This window comes from Eimeria maxima, genomic scaffold (assembly GCF_000499605.1).
Source record: "Eimeria maxima Weybridge genomic scaffold, Emw_scaff96, whole genome shotgun sequence".
NCBI classification, from domain to species: domain Eukaryota; phylum Apicomplexa; class Conoidasida; order Eucoccidiorida; family Eimeriidae; genus Eimeria; species Eimeria maxima.
Genome location: NW_013564046.1, coordinates 29,372 through 46,807, shown reverse-complemented (window position 1 = coordinate 46,807; position 17,436 = coordinate 29,372). Strand labels below are relative to the sequence as shown.

Below are 17,436 nucleotides of genomic sequence, written 5' to 3'. Positions count from 1 at the left end.
TAAATGATTATCAATGACAGTACCAAGCCGGCAAAAGCTATCAAACTCAAATCTACCAACGTTGCCAAATTAGCTGCTATGCTTAACACGAAGAGAGCGCAGTACCCTATGACAGCCCATCTATTGCTTCCGTCATCTGAGCTGCTAGGGGTGACCGTTGTCAGCTGCATCGCACGCAAGTGCCAAACCCTTCTATCCAGAAGTCACCCCGAATCCCGGTCCGCAGATCACCTACAGCAGGAAACGCAATTTGTCAGCAAACGGAGCTGTGCGCAACTGTTGAATATCCGACTCGTGATGCCTTCACTGGACAGCAGTAGGCTGACCGACCTTCGGCCAAAAAAAGACTACTACGTTCCGTGCACAAAAATGCTGTGGGACCGTTCCATAGTTTCCACAGCATACTGGAAGCGTGAGAGCATCTGGGGCAGAGTCCATTGTCGTTGCTTAACAAACATTTCGTTTCCAGAAGCATTGTGGCAGACATACCTTCTGTGTATATCAATTAATGCAACAAAGCAAAGTTACTGGGCTAAGTTGAGCAAATGCCAAGCATCTCAAGAAAGTAAATCACTGAAAACCTGTAGTAGTAGCAGATTGGCTCCCTCCATCGCGTTACCCCCATCAGCCTGTGTAAAAGTATTGCTGCAGAAGACCCGTAGTGCAGTGACAAGAGGATACATGCTGCCTTCACCAAGGATGGTACGAAAACGATGACTCCATAGCAAACCCCAATGGTGCATTCTGCTCTACGGGGGCATCGATCTGGGTTCGAGCTAAGTCCCTCTGTACACACAGACACAAAAGCGCCTACTTAAGGCCGCCATAACAACCAGCGGTTGAGTTGTAAGCATCGAATGCATTCGATTGTACTCTGAACGGTCGACAGCTCAGAAGATAACAAGGTGGCGTTAACACAGATGGGCATGAAACTTGAAAGATGCTTACCCGAGAACAGGTCAAACAGCTGATGATGGCATCAACGGATCAGACGAAGCAGAATGTAAACAATCAGGCAGAAGCGTCACCAGTGTGCCCCGCATTTACTCACGAGTTTGCTGTTGGTGTAGCTTCTGCCCTCTTAGATATATCCGGGCAAGGTGACCATCTCTATCCCTGCAAATCAACAGACAGGTCATGCCACTTACCTGCCACAAGGACTTCCCGAAGTCTCTGTAAATCGCATCATTCGTTTGTGTTCCTCCTACGTTCTCCACGCAACGATCTACGAGTGCTTTTTCCACCCTGACCAAGCCTACGCGAGTATATGCATGCAATGAGTAGGTAAGTGTTTACTCCCTGCAGAAGGGTCGGAAGTCGCAATCTAGTTGGCACGTCGCATCCCTTTCCGACAGGCATTACAGGTGCGGACGCCACTATTAACAGCAATATGTATCATGGAGCACATAGAGTAAATAGAGATACCCCCGTTGCCCAAGTCAAGCAACACTTTGCATTTGCCAATGAGCTTATGTGCGTGTCCACGAATTGCAAACACGCAGTGGAAGAACTTCGCAAGATATCCGATTATGCAGGGACCAGCACAAGCGGCACAACTTCTGTTGATATTCACAAGCTTAACCACTCATACACTTGCGTTCACGCATGCCCGAAGGTTCTTGTCCTCTCATGTTGGCTTTGTTTTCGCAACCCACTGCCTGATAGCAGCACAAAGTACCGAATGCATATGTTACACATGACGACGAGGCCAGACCTTCAACTCACATTTTGTCAAGAAACTGGCTACCCAAAATGTAGCCATAGTTGGTAAGAGGAAATCAACAACTTTAACCGTTTCAGTTGGGAGGCATTCTGCTAAGTGTGCGATGCAGAAATGTCAGCCGGACTCATCCTCTGAAGGAAACCTACTTTTGCCTTGTGAACAAATATGCCGATAGACAGTAGAACTGCCAGTGCAGCCAGCAGTGCTGTTCTTCTGGTCACTCCTGCTTGTTCTCGAAGAGCTTGTTGGGAAGCGTTCCGTTGAGCCACCGACGCATTATACACCGCATCAAGGGAACTCCTCTCACGAGACAGGTCCTCAACGGTTGCATCACCTGGCTGTGCTTGCTCTGGTGGGGCGTTCGGAGAGTGTGGAGCAGCTGCAACTTCGGTCTCAACAGCTTCGGCTGCACCGGCTACAAGTGCAGCACTCGCCTCGGTGGAAGCATCCAACACCCCTTCCCCGTTAGCGACGCTCATGGAAGCGAATACTATGGCAACTATGAACATGAACTGCATGAGCAAATTGATGAAAATAATTCGCCGTGTGTGCCCGGTTTTGCAGGGTGGGGTTCGTGTTGTACCAAACGCCATTTTGTTTATGTGTGTAGGTAAGTACAGAAAAACGCCTTAAAATACCGAAATGTCAACTTAAAAATAAGTGTGTGTGAGGTCAGACATCGAAAAATGTAGGGGGCATTTAGCAGGTTGCCAGCATATAGCTCCCCCCACGCCGGCTCCGGAAGACGCGCCGTGACTGCCCCACCGGCGAGTGCGGAGCGTACGCTCAACGACCTGCTCTTATAAATATCGTCAGTAACATTTTATAGGTGAAACAGTTTTTACCTTTGCCATTAGGGGAGATTTCTAGAGAGTTTCTAGCATCTTTTACTACTTTTGCGATATTTCCACTAGTGTGATGAGCAACAACAGGAGACACCGCAGCACTCCTCCGCAATCTGTTCCGCCTGTTTAAACTCAACGGTGCCCGTCACATGAAATGCAGTCAAAAACACTGGCTTTTTAATGCATAAAGGCATAGCCTCTTCAGAGTGATATTCTATCCTTACCTCCGTCGCTATCGCGTTGGCCCGCGTGGGACGTGCAATCTGGCACGCCAAGCCTGTGAACAGTTGGTGTGTGTATTCACGTTTTAGGCGTAATACGGTTATGGATGATCAAGTAAATATTAAACAGCAGTTTATTGTGTTACTGCATGTGGCAAACTGGTGAGGTCTGGGATTCCTTTTGCAGCACGATCTTTATATACTGCATAAGCTATGCTGTCGACAGGTCAGTTCGAAGTGGGCACATGAATGAACCCTTAACTAGCCAAAGAAGACACACGTCAAGCAAGCATATGTTCAAACAAAGTGCCTACCCAATTTGTATCTGCACCCAGGAAGGCTTATTTGTACTTACATTTGGGGTTGTCTTGCACAAGTTGCTGGAAGCTGCGCTGTAACCCAAGGAAGGCATCCTTGTCTACTGCAACTCGAGCAGCGCCACGCTCCCGAGGGGCTCTTAATCCGCTAAGCTTAGTACACTTGGAGGCTGGGGACAATTGTCCGATGCCTAACTCGCTCTACACCCGGTGGCATAGAATGGTTAATGGGGGCAAATGCGAAGAGCAAAGGCCGTCTGTTGCATATGCACGAGCCATACGGAATGTGCGCAGACTATACTTATACAGAAAGAGCTTTTTTTTCGAAGTCTCTCGACATCGGTTCCGTAACAGCCTTTTTCTTTTCATACACTATCCATGATGATGAGGATCGATCCTCTGGCTGAGAAACGTCTAACCGTCGGGAGCCTTGCCGAGTTCAATCAGCTGCCCCTTTTGCATCCCATCATATGGAAAATGTTATTGCAACAAACCCAATTCATGAATAATGACCGCGCCTTCGCTAGCCATCCATATTTGGGGTTATCGCAACCCGAGGGCAACGGAGACGTTTGTTGCCTATCTAGCGTTTAAACTCGTCTCTAACAAACACCAAAAAAAGCATACAGGTGTTACTGGCATCTTCTTCATTGAGAATGGTGCCGCTCCAATGGTGGCTGAATCTCAGCAAGCGCACTGAGTTTACGGATTGCATCCAGATTATGAAGCCTTTCCGTCATTCCTAGTTTGGCAGGGGAGCAGGCTAGGACAGAGTTCAGGGACCTTAACCGACGGGAGTGATAGAGACAGCTATAATAAGAAGTATTCGTAATTGGTGAAAGGAATTGCAAAACCTGTAACTTCAATAAAAATGGTTCCTTTTGTGGATGCCAAACGGCGAATGGCAATTGGTAGCCGGCTGGGTAGGCGAAAGGAACCAAGGAGATGGAACAATTGAGAGAGCTTATAGAATATTCACGCATTAAAGAGAGGCAAAACGCCCCAGTCACCACTCTAGTGGGAAAGGAACGGGGATCCGGAATGGATCCGGATGAGCCGATGAATGTTGGGGCTGCGGTTGCCAGCAGCCGCTAATGAGGGGGTGAATAGCAAACACAACGAGAGGCCCGGAAACAAGGCAGTCAGAAAGGCTGGATGGTAAATCGAGGGATGTATCTGCTTCTCGTCGAACCAACAAGGCCCCGCATTTCCATATTAAAGACATGTATATAAACAGCGTGGGAATATAAATAGCACCCCCAAGAGAAGGGGCAAAGCGGACAAGGAATAGCCAAGGCCAAAGCAGACAGCGTGCATCAAGCGTAGCGTCATAAACTGAAATAATTCAAGATAACAGGGAATAAATGGAATTCAACCGCATAGCTCCTGATAGCCTCTGGTTTGTGCTTAGCAAGGCACAAGTATGACAATAAGCGCTAATTTGAAGGAATAAAAAAGAGGGGGAATCGCTGGTAGGACAAGGGACTGGGAGCCGTGAGAATGTGCAGAAGCCGAAGACTCTGGGAGACGGAGCGTGCAACCCCTACGAAGACCAGCAGCATAATGAAGGGGAACAACAGAAGAATACATCAGATCACAGTGGAGCCAACCCCTGTAGGAGACGAAAGCAACAGGAATCCGGAATAACGACTGTGCAGCCCCACAAGCAAGAGCCATCCAGATCTGCGGGAGGCATTCATGCTGAGCTCTAAAGCTGCTAAAGAGCGGCTAAAGGCAAAGAGGGACGTGGTGAAACAGGTGGGGGACGTGGTTGTCAGAATTCACAGGAGTGAGCAGGTAGGTCAAATTCGGGAATAGTGGAAATTGTAATATGTAAGCTCTACGTTGGGTCGCCCATTGGAGTACCAGAGCAGGCACTCTGCTCTGGTACTCCAATAAGCGGACCACTGTAGTGCTTACTTATTTTAGCAGGCAACAAAACATGAATGAAAGGTTATTAACCAAACATCTAATAGTACTTGAGAGTAAATAATATTAGCAAACCGAGCCCACTTTACAACGGGTCCTAGTGTACAAACGGCACACAGGCAAAACTGCTCCAGCTGCCTACAGTGTACATGCATACACCCAGAAAGGCTTGTCTATGCTTGCAAATAAAGTTGTGTTGCATCATGAATTGCAGCAAGGTCCGCTGGAACTCGTGGCTGGCCGCCTACTCGAGCAGCCTCCTGCGCCTTCGACGCTGCACTTCAGACTCGTGGGGACTGGGGGAGGAAGTCAGCTGCTTTCACTACAATCTCAGATGAATTAGTTTTAGTTCCAATGCATCGCTCACTAGTGCTTGGGTTAGACTGAAGACCTTCGTGAAGAGCAGCGCATGTCTCCATTTCGGTTCACAATGGTCGTGCAGTTACACCATCACGAGGCTCCAGCCGTCCTTACTGCAGCGGCCCAAATGTCTGGAACTGCTTGAGTAGAGGCAGCTTGCTATGGATTGCGATGCAACTCCCCTTACCTCAAATTACAAAACATCCCCACAAACAAGTGTCAACAAGCCTCACTTCCGCGGCGGTATGCATGAACACGGTACGCTACAGTTGACGACTGTAGCTTGCCCTCTGATCTCCTAAGGCCGCGTAACGGTTTGTCTTCCAACTTCAGACAAAACTGCATAAATGTGACAGATTACGCACTGCCCATTGCTAATCCTGCAACGTTAGTGTCCCCTTGGATATTTCGGGTGGATGCTACTACAACCACCACACAAAACCAGCACACAGACCTGCACAGGCTTCGCTCATCCTTCCGACCTCCTATTATTATTACCTGTTGCCTGCATTTGGTTAATTACTAGTTCTTTGAACTTGGACAACAGCAAAGTGGTATCGCGGTTAGACAGGTGCAATAGCCGTGCAATGCCTGCGCGCTGTTGGCTTCTGCTCAACTGCATGGATCCCTTCACACGAATACGTAAGCTTCAGTGCCTGTGGAGTCTGCTGCATTTTACGAGTCATTGTTACATACTGAATAGGGTGGTTATCCCCTGGCCGTTTGCTGCTTCTGCAGCTACATGGTTCGGTGTAGTGCGCAGCCGTCCTGCTTATTTCGTCTCGTAGTACCGGACTCCGTAAGTGTAACCCTTAACTACCAAAATCCCCAGATGTCGATACTGCTAATAACAAATCATTTTAGAGCATCTGTGCTAATAAGGCAAGTTCATAGAATGAAGGACTGTGTTCCACAATGACCCTGTCATGGCTGGGTGTCAGTGCCCAACATATTGAGCGACGGGGGGATATCAACAATGGCGGAGCGGTTAGGGGCCTGACCTAGAACTCCACCAGAGTCGTAATTATAGACATAATACAGCTATATAGTACTGATTCTATTTCCTATCCAACTAGATCTCTATAGGAACCTACCAGGTACCAAAGTAGTGACTAGGGAGTACGCCACACCGCCGATAGTGGCTGCCAGCAGGGGTAATCCTACTAACCTATGGCTCTATCTACGGTACTCGATTCTTAGAACAGTTAGCACTATTAATTCCCTTTCTTAGTTTCCAATGTGATAATCCTTCTCTTTATGGTCACTAAGCTGCTAGAGACCATACCAGAGCCATATTGTAGTGCCTGTGCACCACAATCGAGGTGTAGGAGTGGCAGCAGTTTCCTTTGTGCGTCATTAGACTCAGTATCCGTTATTTTTAACCTGCTTGTATCGTCTGCGCCTTCACGTTCGGGTCATGTTGGCCAGCAGCGTCAGCAGCAGCATCAGCCCAATTCCATCTTGCGTTCCATCCGGAAGGAAGCAAGAACAAGACATTCGGGAGCTTGTGTGTTCACAGTTGCATTACGCTTACCATATTTTATCGTCCATTTCATAGAGGATACAGTAGGGCAGTATTCAAACGAGATGACACATGACTGGGTAGTGGGCAACTCAAGCAGCCGCAGTCCAAACCCCACAACACGGCAGCACCCCTCACCGAACTGACCCACCATGGCATCCCCTTCAGTCAACGGTGAACCTTCTGCGTCGGGGGCAGTGAACCCGAGCGAATTACGGGACTGCAGCCACTCGGCACGGAAAGTCCCCACCACGGTCGATACGCCCGATGCCGCAGTTGCACAAGGCACAGTCTTGGCACCTTCTTCGAAACATTCTACAACAGCGCAGCTGCTGCCGTCTGCAGTAGCTGATACCGTGGCTAGCGGCAACAGTACAACTGGTAACCTCCCATTCCCGCAGGCTGCTCGCGGGGCAAGCACACGGTCATCGCTAAGCCGGCAGGGAGCCATCAGGCAAACTTCAATCGTATCTCGGGTAAGTGGACAGCGGACGAAGTCTGCAAGATCTGGTGCTGATCTTGGTGTAGTGGAGCAGCAACGTGATACAGTAGAAACGCAAGCAGAGACTACCCGCGGAGGCAGAAACTGCGGTGGCAGCTCCCCGAAATCAGCATTATGCAATGAAGTTTTTCCTTCGGTGAGGGGTCGGGTGGCTAGGAATGCTGCGCGGTCGGAAGTGGAAACTGGTGCTGGTGCAACGCCTGTGGCTGCAGCTGAAGATGGCACCTGCGGCAGAGGATTTCGCCGTGTTGCAGCGGATGTGGGTGTTGCAGGAGCAGCTTGTGCAGGGACACCGCAAGCTGCGGCAGATGAGTTGTCTTCTACTGTTTCAGCGAGTCCTGCAGCATTTCTAGATTGCCGCGGACCTCGTCGGTCACTCCGCCAAGCTCTTCTAGCGAATTCGGGGAAGGCACAGGCTCCTGGGCCAGGGGCCACTTCCACTGTAGGTGAGGGCCCTGTTGGTGGGACAGGCGCAGCAGCGGCAACAGGGCCAGGTTCGGGGAACCCAACTGCTGTTTCGTCTGTTACAAGTGGTGCGCTTGCGGGGTCTGGCACTGCTTCTGGAGGAAGGAGGCGCATGCGACAGCCGCATCGGCAACTCTTGCAGAGCTATATAGTGGGGCAGCAACACCAACAGATGGGAGCCCATGCTGATGAGAGGACATCGTGCCTTGCAGAGTGGCTGGATATACGAGGTGGCAGGCCGTGTTGCTGCTGCAGTGCAAGCTGTGTCTCTTGCTGCGCCAGCTGGAGTGGCAAAGCAAACATCGCCTGTACTGCTGAGGGGACATTCGGTAACACAACCCGTGGGAGTGGCGGGGGCGGCGTGCGTAGCGTCCTTGACGCGTATGCGACTTTAGCAGCAAATCGAGACAAACAGCAGCGATATCACCACCAGCAGCAGCAGTGTTCAGTAGGTTCACGATTTGCTGCGGGGCATTCGCACGCGAGGTCCGGGAACGGAGTTCTAGTTTGCCCGTCGTGGTTTGAATCCTCCATAGACCTTGACTTGCCCTCTGGAGTAGCTTATATCCGCCCCTCTTCGCCTTCTCGATCTGCAGTGTTTTTCTCTCAGCAGACAGCATGGGAGGAGGAAGACATCGCGGATGCAACGGAAGCAGCGGCAGCAACTGCAGGAACACCGTGGCCGAAAGACAGCACCAGCTGTAGCTTTGGAGGGTACGGGTCAGCTACACGCAACGGAGGGCAGGTCCCCCTTTGCTGCTACTGTGGACTCCCTCTGCGACCTCCAACTCTGAGCAGCTTGAAGGGAGGAGGAGCGGAGTCTGGCTGCCCCTTAGCAGCAGCTGCGGCTGCCGCCTCTGCACTGGGACTGACCGGATGGACTCAGTGGTGTCGTTGCTGCACTCGAGTTTACGGAGACTTGCGTCTACAACATCAGCCAAATGCAACGGGGCTCCCCTTCGAATCTTTTTCTTTGCCGAGAGCGCCTCTCCGTTACCTGTTATGTCCTTTAGATGAAGCGAAGGATACGCCGGGGGGTGCCGGGGCAGTTGCTGCTGCACTCGCTGCTGCAGCTGTTGCGGATTCACGCCGAAGCAGGATGAACGATGACAACGCTGCCGCCGCGTCTGCGGAGGTAGAGGGTGATTCGGTTGCTGTCAGTAGTGTTAGCACGCCTAACAGCAGTAGCAAGAGTAGCGGCATGGGAGGCATCGCATCCCAGAGGCGCACACGCAGTGGCCATCATTTTGTTAGAACTCCAGCTGCTCGCACTAGCAGTCGCAGTAGCAACAACGCAGCAGATACCATGCGACTAATGGGGGCCTCTTGTTGCTGGCCAAGCAGCGCGTCCAGTGTAAGCTATGTGCAGCCGCTTGCACGTATTCAGCAACGGCTGACGCAGCTACAACAGCACCATGCGGATCAGGCACAGCACACGCAACAGCAGCAGTACCAAGGCCCAGTTGAAGGAGATTCTGTCTTAGCCGAGTTGGACCCAGCGCCACTAGACAAGCTGCCTTCTCACTGCAGCACAACTACGGCGAACTCATCACTAGGAGCAGCAGCGCCAGCAATGTTTGCACAATCATCGCAAGCACATATCGTTGCTTCGACCCCTGCAACGAAAGGTTCTTCCGGTGCTTCACATACTTCTGAGATGCAGGCGTCTGTTGACCTTGAAGACGCCGAAGCGACGTCGGCGAAGTTGGCTGAGTCAGGAACATTGCGAGGGCCAGCGAAGGCAGCATCATTAGCGGCACCAGCAGCAACACAGAAAAGCGCTCAACGCCTGCCTCCGGCTGCTGCACCTATTACAGCTGACGTCAGGCCGTCATGCTACCTCACTGACTCTCAGGCAAGCAATACCATAAAGGGGGCAGCATCTAAGACGGCGTCCTCCACTACAAAGGCCCGCACTGTTGTTATCCCCCGGGTGTACCTGGAGAGCAACTCAGGCTGTTATGTAGCGACCGCCTTTGATTCTGTGGGGCAGCGCCTGGTTCAAAAGCGCTTCTGCTGCACAGTGCTAGGGGAACAACGAGCGCATGCGCTCGCTTGCCAGTGGCTCAGGTGGGTGAGCAAGGGTGCTTCAACGGCAACGGTGAAGGCGCGGATTCAAAACACTGCTTCGGGCTTACAAGCGGCCCCCTCTGCTGTTGGTGCCGCACCTCCTTCCTCCCCTCTGCTAGCAGATGGGCCTGCCACAGTACCTGCATCAGCAGCATCACCAGGGCGCAGAGCAGCAACTGGTGGGGTTTGGGGAGTGCGTCGTGGGTCTCATCGGGTTGACAGTTTTCCCCCGCATCACGAGCGGCAGCTCAAGCGACGTCGACGCTGCGGGGAGGCTTTAGACGGGAGCGACCGCGACGAAGGGTCACATCCTAGTCAGCGGTTTTCGGCTGCTGCTGCCCAGGGGCAGCAGACGGAGGAGGTGTAGTTGTGTAATGCGCGTTGCTTGGGAGCTTCATCTGTCGCTAAACTCACGCACAACGCTTTTGCAGTTGCAAACAATTGAAGGCTGTGTCCCAACTAAGCCATATGGAGGGTGTGACAGGTTGGGTGATGGAGAGCTCGATACGCAAGCTGTGAAGGACGATGAGTAGTTAAGCCATCCAGAGATATTGCGTTTCGTTAGGAGTTGGCACTCTCACCACCCCCTTGTGTATTGGACAGTTGTGCGGCTCATGCGTTCTTTGTAAACACGTATTTGCTCGAAAACCTTGAGGAGTTTGACGCTGTTGTTGCTGGCGTCTTGATGTCAGCAGTAACACATGAATTTTACACCCTGTTCTGATTGTTGGCAGATGCTTGAGCCAGCCATCGCGACTTGTAGAAGACAGAGGAGCACAACAGGCCCCAGTGAGCCCAGCCCTCTGCTGAAGGGGGCGGGCCTTGTCGATTGAGATTGCACTTAGTACAGAAGGAAATTCGTGCGTGAGCGTTCGGCTGTTCTACCTTAGAGTATGTGGTTCGGCCGGGTGACGTTGGATGCGGTGGCAGAGACGACGGTTCCTCGTACGTGCCATGGGTTGAGGCCACAACGCAGTGAGAGGTTGAAGATATCCCCTTTCTACATCATGTTGCAGGTGTAGTATGCAGGCACCAACATGCGTCTAGCCACTTCCCTTCCATGGCTATATCTATGCAGGCGCCCACTTGGGTCTCGTCACTGCCCTTCCAAGGCTACTTCTCGCTCCATGATATGCTGCGCGCTAGTTGGCCCGCACGGAACTAGCAGAGCTGGCACTTCGCTAAGTTGGCGAAGATCCACGGATAATGGCATTCGCATGTTGACCTATTGGCATGTACCGGTGGACTTGAGCCTACTGTACAGTTCGCAGGCATCTGCAATGCCAGGTTAACTGGACCTGGATACTGTGGAATCAGCAGCTGCACCGCCGACCTTTGGTGGTGGACCACCTGGCCCTGTGTTTGCAAGACAAACTGCGAGCTCAGTACAATGGGTGCGCTGCAGCATGAACATATCGGACATCTGACACCTGCATTGGAAGTCTTGTGAACCCCAAGCTGGTTTAGGCTGTACTGGCGGCAGTGAGGACTCGTGTGCTTCTTGTGTGCTGTGTGCGAGAGGCTCTGCCACAGACAAGCAAGGGAGTGTGCCTTTTGGCAGGGAAGATGACAACACAATTGTTCTCGAAGTATCCTTTGTCGCATTAAATCGTAAACAGTTTCTGCATGCCACCCGAACCTTCCATCGGTGCACATAGGACAACACCTGACAACTGAAATTGTCTAGGAGACGTAACGGTGAGGGAATCATCGTGCAGGAGTGTCGCTGGCCACAGCTGTTGTGCTTAGGCAAGCTCGAATGCCTCAATGGACAGCCTGCTTCCCTAAAAAGCTGCGTGCGAGACAGCACACGGTTGGAGTACGTTCTTGTGCAGTATAGAACTACCCCTTGTATGTGTCATATGTGTCAACATAGTTCCAAAATTGTGAAGTTTCAAAGTTGAATCCCCCAGACTTTAAATTTAATGTGTGTACATGTCCATGTGCACAAGGCGAAGTGCATGCGAGGCTATGATTCTTGCCATTTGTCTTCCTTGTACAGCACTCGAAGCAACGCGTGAACACAACTGACTATTGTAGATGATATTGCGTTGCTAGCGTGCACAACAATTGAGCACACCTGTAGGGGGAGGAACGTTGCTGCGGTTGTCGCAACGTGGCATGGTCTCCTGTCTGCAACATAAGTTGTTTCTTTCTGGAAATGCATGCTTTGTTCGGTCCCTAGGAAACGGGCGCCTAGACGGTTTTGATAGAAGTACGCCGGTACCCTCCACGGGAAGTAAATTTTTGTTATAACAAAACGTTGAATGAAAGCCGCACATGCTGATATATTGGCATGCGGAAGGCAAATCTCCTTTAGTGCCGTCTGCATTTCTAGTCACCACGGTCTCAAAACAGTTCTTCACAGCCTAGTGCTTTCCAGTACTGCTCTTAGTAAGTCAAGGCTATCCTGCAACGTGAAGGCAGCATTAGCGAGACGTTGCAATTGACGCATTTTCAGGCCTCCTTTTTGCAGTAGTAGACGGGCTTCTTTGAGAAGCCTTCTGCAGACCATTATTTCCTTCTGTACTGCCTTCTGAGCGTTTGAGTCCGCGCCGTATGCTAACTGCGTTAACCATGTTTTGACTCTGAAAGTCGCCGTACCCAGGTTATCCAATAACTCCCGGACGATTTCTGCTGGGCTAGGCAGTTTAAGGGCAGCTCCCAAAATAGAATATGATGACAGCAAAGCTGTAGCTTCGGCTGTTGACTCTTTTACTGCATCCAGCAAGGCATCAAGCATCCGAGCAGCAGCATGCTGTTTTTCTGATCGTAGGTTTTCACGCATAGACCCTGTACTCGCAATTAATGGCTTCGCCATGGCTTCGAATTTCATGAGTTCGCCTCGTGCTTGGTCAGACACTGCCTCTCTGAATAAAACTGATTGCCGCCTGATCCTCTGATCGGCCAGAGCTAAGACCAACATCCGGACAGCAACTTTACTTCTTTGTTCTTCGTGGTGACGGCCCCTCTGGACAGGCTGGGATTCTTCCGTCGGCCCACCATGACTTAGAACCCACTCCTGTGCTGCAAGCATTGCAGCGTCGGCTAGAGCACAAAGCTCCTCAACTTCTAACTCTGAAGATGTGGTTTGTGCTTCTTCGCGTGCGACGTCGACTTGTACAGTTAGCGCCTGCACTACTTCACCCACAAGCCACCGGGCTGATGTCGTATTCTCCTCACCACCACTCGAAAAAACTTCATCTGCAGTCTGCACAGACTTCTCAAGAATAGACGTTAGCGTCTTGAGCTTGACTGATTGCTTTTTGGGGTCATTCGTCTTCGGCTGACGCTTTCGGCTATCGGGTTTCGTTTGCGCCTCTGGTTTGATCCCAGCTACGCCAGTTTGATGCGTCATTCCAGCGGTAAGCTTGCTGGGATCGATGTCATACAACAACCCCGTGGGCCAACGATATGTTGGCACTTCGTCCTCATCAGGATCTTCCTCTCTGGAGAGTCTGGGATATCGGGGTGCTTTGGGGGCTCGGGGAACTGTGCGCGCCACATACTCTTCTTCCTCCTCTGGGGGCGGCAGTATAGGACGGGGGGGCTCCAGATGCTTAGTCTTTGCTTTTCGCTTTCCTGAAACGCGAGACGGTCCTGGGGCAGGCTCTCCCGTAGCAGGTGATTCCGGGTATTTTGGACTCATTGCCCCCTTTTCAACTTCATCTGGGGTGGGCGTTGACACGCTGGTCTCTCGTCTTTCATCCTGACTGTCCTCTGAGCTTCCTCCCACTTCCATCGGCTCGTCCTGCTTCTTCTGAATCTCTCCTCTTTCTGCCTCATCTATTGACTCTCCATGCTGCTGCTCCGCCTCTCCCGCTGCTGTCTCTCCCATTGACTCTCCCTGCTGCTGTAGTTTCCTCTCCTCCACTGTTGCCCCACCCAGTGGCTCTACCCTCTGCTTCTCCCCCTCTTTTCCTGCTGCCTCTAACAGTGACTCACCTTCACGCTCCTGCCCCTCTCCCCCTGTTTCCATTGGCACCCCATGCTCATCCTGGTGAGAATGTATACTCTCTGCCCGCTCGGGTTGGTGTGAAGGCGGCAGCCCAGAGCATAAGCCATCGTCACCACCATTTCCCTGAAGCCCAGCCAACCGCCTCCGCGCGCCATTTTGCACAGGTTGTTGATCGATGGCCCGGCGGATGCAAGAGATGATGAGAAATGATACTGCGAGTGCAATGGATGCCGCACGTATCCAATGCAGAGCACCTTGTGTTCGCATGGATCTCTCTGCAGTCCTGCTGTTCTTTCTACTGTCGTACACCGCAGCCTGCAAGAAGCGCACCTCTCCCTCCTCAATCCTTACGAGTTCAGGCTGCTGCTTGATCATGGCTGGTCCTCCCTGGTGCTTCTTCTTGACAGAATGAAGGTGTGCCACGGGCTAGTTTTTGCTTTGGATAAGGTGCCACTTTAGAGGTTGGAGGAGCATCAGTAAATCCTGCAACAAGAGTCCCCAATGCCGTACAAGGAATTTCGCGATTTAAGGTGGATGCACACAAGAGTTGCATAAAACCTGTTGGGGCAACTCTCTGGGCCTCTTAAGCTATGAAGCGTCCACGCCTGGAAACGCGGGAGACAAGGTTGATCACTTTGAGCTGAGTTACAACGCACCTTGCTGCACGTCAAAGCACAAAGAAACCCCACATGCAAGCACAACAAAGGCATCTAGGGTGCTTGAACTGACTCTGTTGGCAATAGAACAAAACAGTTATGTTTGCTTGAATACTGCCTACTAAGGACTAGTAGCAGTTTTGTGGCCACCTTCACACAACCTTAACAACGTGGGACACTCTGTGCTGCTTGTACCTCCCTTCCCGCACACTCCACACTCTGTCACGTGCCCATATGGCTGATGAATGTGGTTACAGTGCCTGGCGATACCTTGTTTCGGCTGCTCAGCGGCGATGTCCTTCAACTGCTTCTTGTGCTTCTCTCACTCCTCGTTCGGCAGCACCGCCCCAAGCGTCTTGGCAACGAGTTGTTCGTCGATTAGGCGGAGCACCTGCTTATGCAGAGGATGCACAGGAGAGACATTCAAGGGGATACTATCGGAGTTCAGTGCTGTGTTTGCAAGCGAGAGGTACCTTGACACGGTTACTGACACTGTACCGGACACATCCACTACGAATATGTATCATTCGTACTGACGAACTTGACGATGGTGTATCTGATAAATTGGTGAGAGGTGTTTACAGAAGAATTCTTCTGGACGTGCAGCCCTTTTTGACACCAGAGCGCCCCTTGAAGAGCTTTCTGTTTCTTCTTGTTGCTTGGTCTGCTCCGTTTTCTTCGTCCAGTGCTCTGGAAGTCAAAATTCGACAGAACAGTTAATGTTGTCTGTCTCCTTTTGTGATAGTGAAACTTCAATCGTGATATCACTGGCCGTCGTCCTAGGGTGAACAGACCAAAAGTAGTGCTGAACTGGAGGAACTGGAGGAATAAGCCCGTGTTCAGCTCTTTAGGGTGCTTCTGACATGCATAACAGCACGCACCCCCACCAATAGCCTTTGCCTACCATAGGCAGCCTCTTGCCGTCGGAGAGAGATACAGGGTCGTCGACCGTCTAATGCGACACCATGTCACATGTTAGGGGCGAAACACCGCCACCCTTCTCCTGAGGTCTGGGGTGCCTGCATCAACGAAAACTCGGCACAGGCCCCATTTCCGGTTGAACTCACTTGGATTTTCCTGTTTCAGCTCCTGCACTCCCTACAGCGGCTAGCAAGGACTAGGTTGCTTTGCGTGTTGCAGCTGCTGTACCTCCTGCAACATGCACAATCACTCAATGCATGGCGTGGCAGGGAGCACGGAGTCTTCTCAGAAGCCCAAATGTGTGAAGTTTAGTCCCTGGTATGACAATAGTAGGATTGTGGGTCGGTGCGCTGGAATTATTGTGGGCAAAAGAACTGAAAGCAGATATTTCGTTGGCTCCCCAGAGAAGAGAGACTGCGGAATGTGAGCATCGCATGAGTCATGGCATAGCGTGCCTATAGGGTTTTCAAACAGGGCCCTCGCTCTCCACTGTGCAGTTCTATGCTTGCAGTGGCTGCTAACCAGTCAAGGATTGCCTGTAAATGCCAAAGAGAACTTCTCCGGCGCAAGTGGTCCAAAGACGTCACTTTGAGTGTCTTGCCGGTTGATACTGAACGTAATACTCTTGTTTTCTGTGGCCTCTGCGAGCTGCCCCAAGTGTGTTTAGGATATCACGCTCCTCCAGTTGTGGTCCCTCGTAATGGGGTGACTGACACTTTTCATGTAGGCTTCGGCGATTACTCAGTGACTCCTCCTACTATTTAGGTAGCTACCATAAGTGGTATTTTCGCACCTCCGATTTGAGTTCAAATGGAAGACGTGAGGCATGGGGTTGACCGGAGGACAACCAGCCCAATGCTCTACCTGCTGCTCTGGGAGTTTATTTAGCTAATCCTCGCCCCGCGTTCACCAGAGAGCGTGCGGATCCATAAGAGCCAGTTGGCGCTTGTTAACCAGAGCTTCGGAATGCCGCTTGTCGCACTTTCTTGACCGGAGTTCTTCTTCATGCACTCGCGAGCTGCTGCGAGCTGCTTGTGGACATCTGACATTTGATCCTTCGGATACACTAGGCTGGCTTATATTAGCCAGTTCTTAAAGCAAGCATGGGAGACGTTATCTCGGTGTACGCTAGCGATGCTAGGGAGAAACGAGTGCGCTGTGGTATTACAGGCCCATTCCGCACAATTGGAGAAAACAAGCCATCCCCCCGAATCTTGCTGGGTATTAAGAATCAAATATTGAATTACTTTGCTGTATGTGGATCCCATTCAACTGTTGGCTTTCGCATAGCTTGCGGTGGGCTTGCTATGGTTGATGCTGAACCAACCTGTCGCTCCAGCATGCGCTCACCAACGACAGCTGGTTGTCTGTGATGATACAAACACGGACAACCTGTAAGCTTCGACTTGGGCCACTCTCTCTGCTGTAACCGAACTAGAAAGAGGATTCAGTTGGCATACGTGGTTAGCTCATTCACGACTGCGTAGATGCTGCCGTGATTAACAACTGCTGGACAGGGAGTATGCAACCCCCTTAGATATGCACCCACACCGTTTGTGGCCCAGAAATCCCTGGAAGAGTCCGGACGTGAGCGTGCTTTGGTGCTTTTTCTGCTGACATTCCGCGCACGTGCGAACGTATTTAGTTGTCAATAAGAGCTTCCTAGGCCGCCAAAAAGACCTGGCAACCGCCTCCAATGTTTTTATTCGCTATTGAAGGATGATTGTGCATTTTGCGCGAAAATTTCTGTGCGACACAGAGGTGGGCCGTCCCATCGGCGAGGTCCACGTTGTTTGTGAAGCTACACGAACCCCTCTTCGAAGGCTCAGTAGTGCGTCGCCGGTGGCCCGTTGCTGAGTTTAGCGACGATGGCAGCTGCAAAACTAAGTAGAATGACCTCAATTCTGAACGGAATCACCACACATATGCAGAGTCGCAGAATGCATT

At 51.4% G+C, this 17,436-nt stretch overlaps 3 protein-coding genes across 3 annotated transcripts; 1 reads left to right on the top strand and 2 right to left on the bottom strand.

Annotated features, from left to right (window-relative positions):
• Nucleotides 1-1,577: 1,577 nt before the first annotated feature.
• On the bottom strand, nucleotides 1,578-2,241 carry EMWEY_00013120 (hypothetical protein, conserved; the record flags this gene model as incomplete). The annotated part of the gene is made up of 2 exons (XM_013479194.1): nucleotides 1,578-1,658; nucleotides 1,870-2,241. 2 exons carry the CDS (start codon nucleotides 2,239-2,241, stop codon nucleotides 1,578-1,580), a joined length of 453 nt encoding a protein of 150 aa, XP_013334648.1.
• A 4,828-nt stretch (nucleotides 2,242-7,069) lies between these two features.
• EMWEY_00013110 (hypothetical protein, conserved) lies at nucleotides 7,070-10,321 on the top strand (the record flags this gene model as incomplete). The annotated part of the gene is made up of 1 exon (XM_013479193.1): nucleotides 7,070-10,321. One exon carries the CDS (start codon nucleotides 7,070-7,072, stop codon nucleotides 10,319-10,321), a length of 3,252 nt encoding a protein of 1,083 aa, XP_013334647.1.
• A 1,995-nt stretch (nucleotides 10,322-12,316) lies between these two features.
• Nucleotides 12,317-14,287, bottom strand: EMWEY_00013100 (hypothetical protein, conserved; the record flags this gene model as incomplete). The annotated part of the gene is made up of 1 exon (XM_013479192.1): nucleotides 12,317-14,287. The coding sequence occupies one exon, from the start codon at nucleotides 14,285-14,287 to the stop codon at nucleotides 12,317-12,319; it is 1,971 nt and encodes a 656-aa protein (XP_013334646.1).
• Between the last annotated feature and the right edge of the window lie 3,149 nt (nucleotides 14,288-17,436).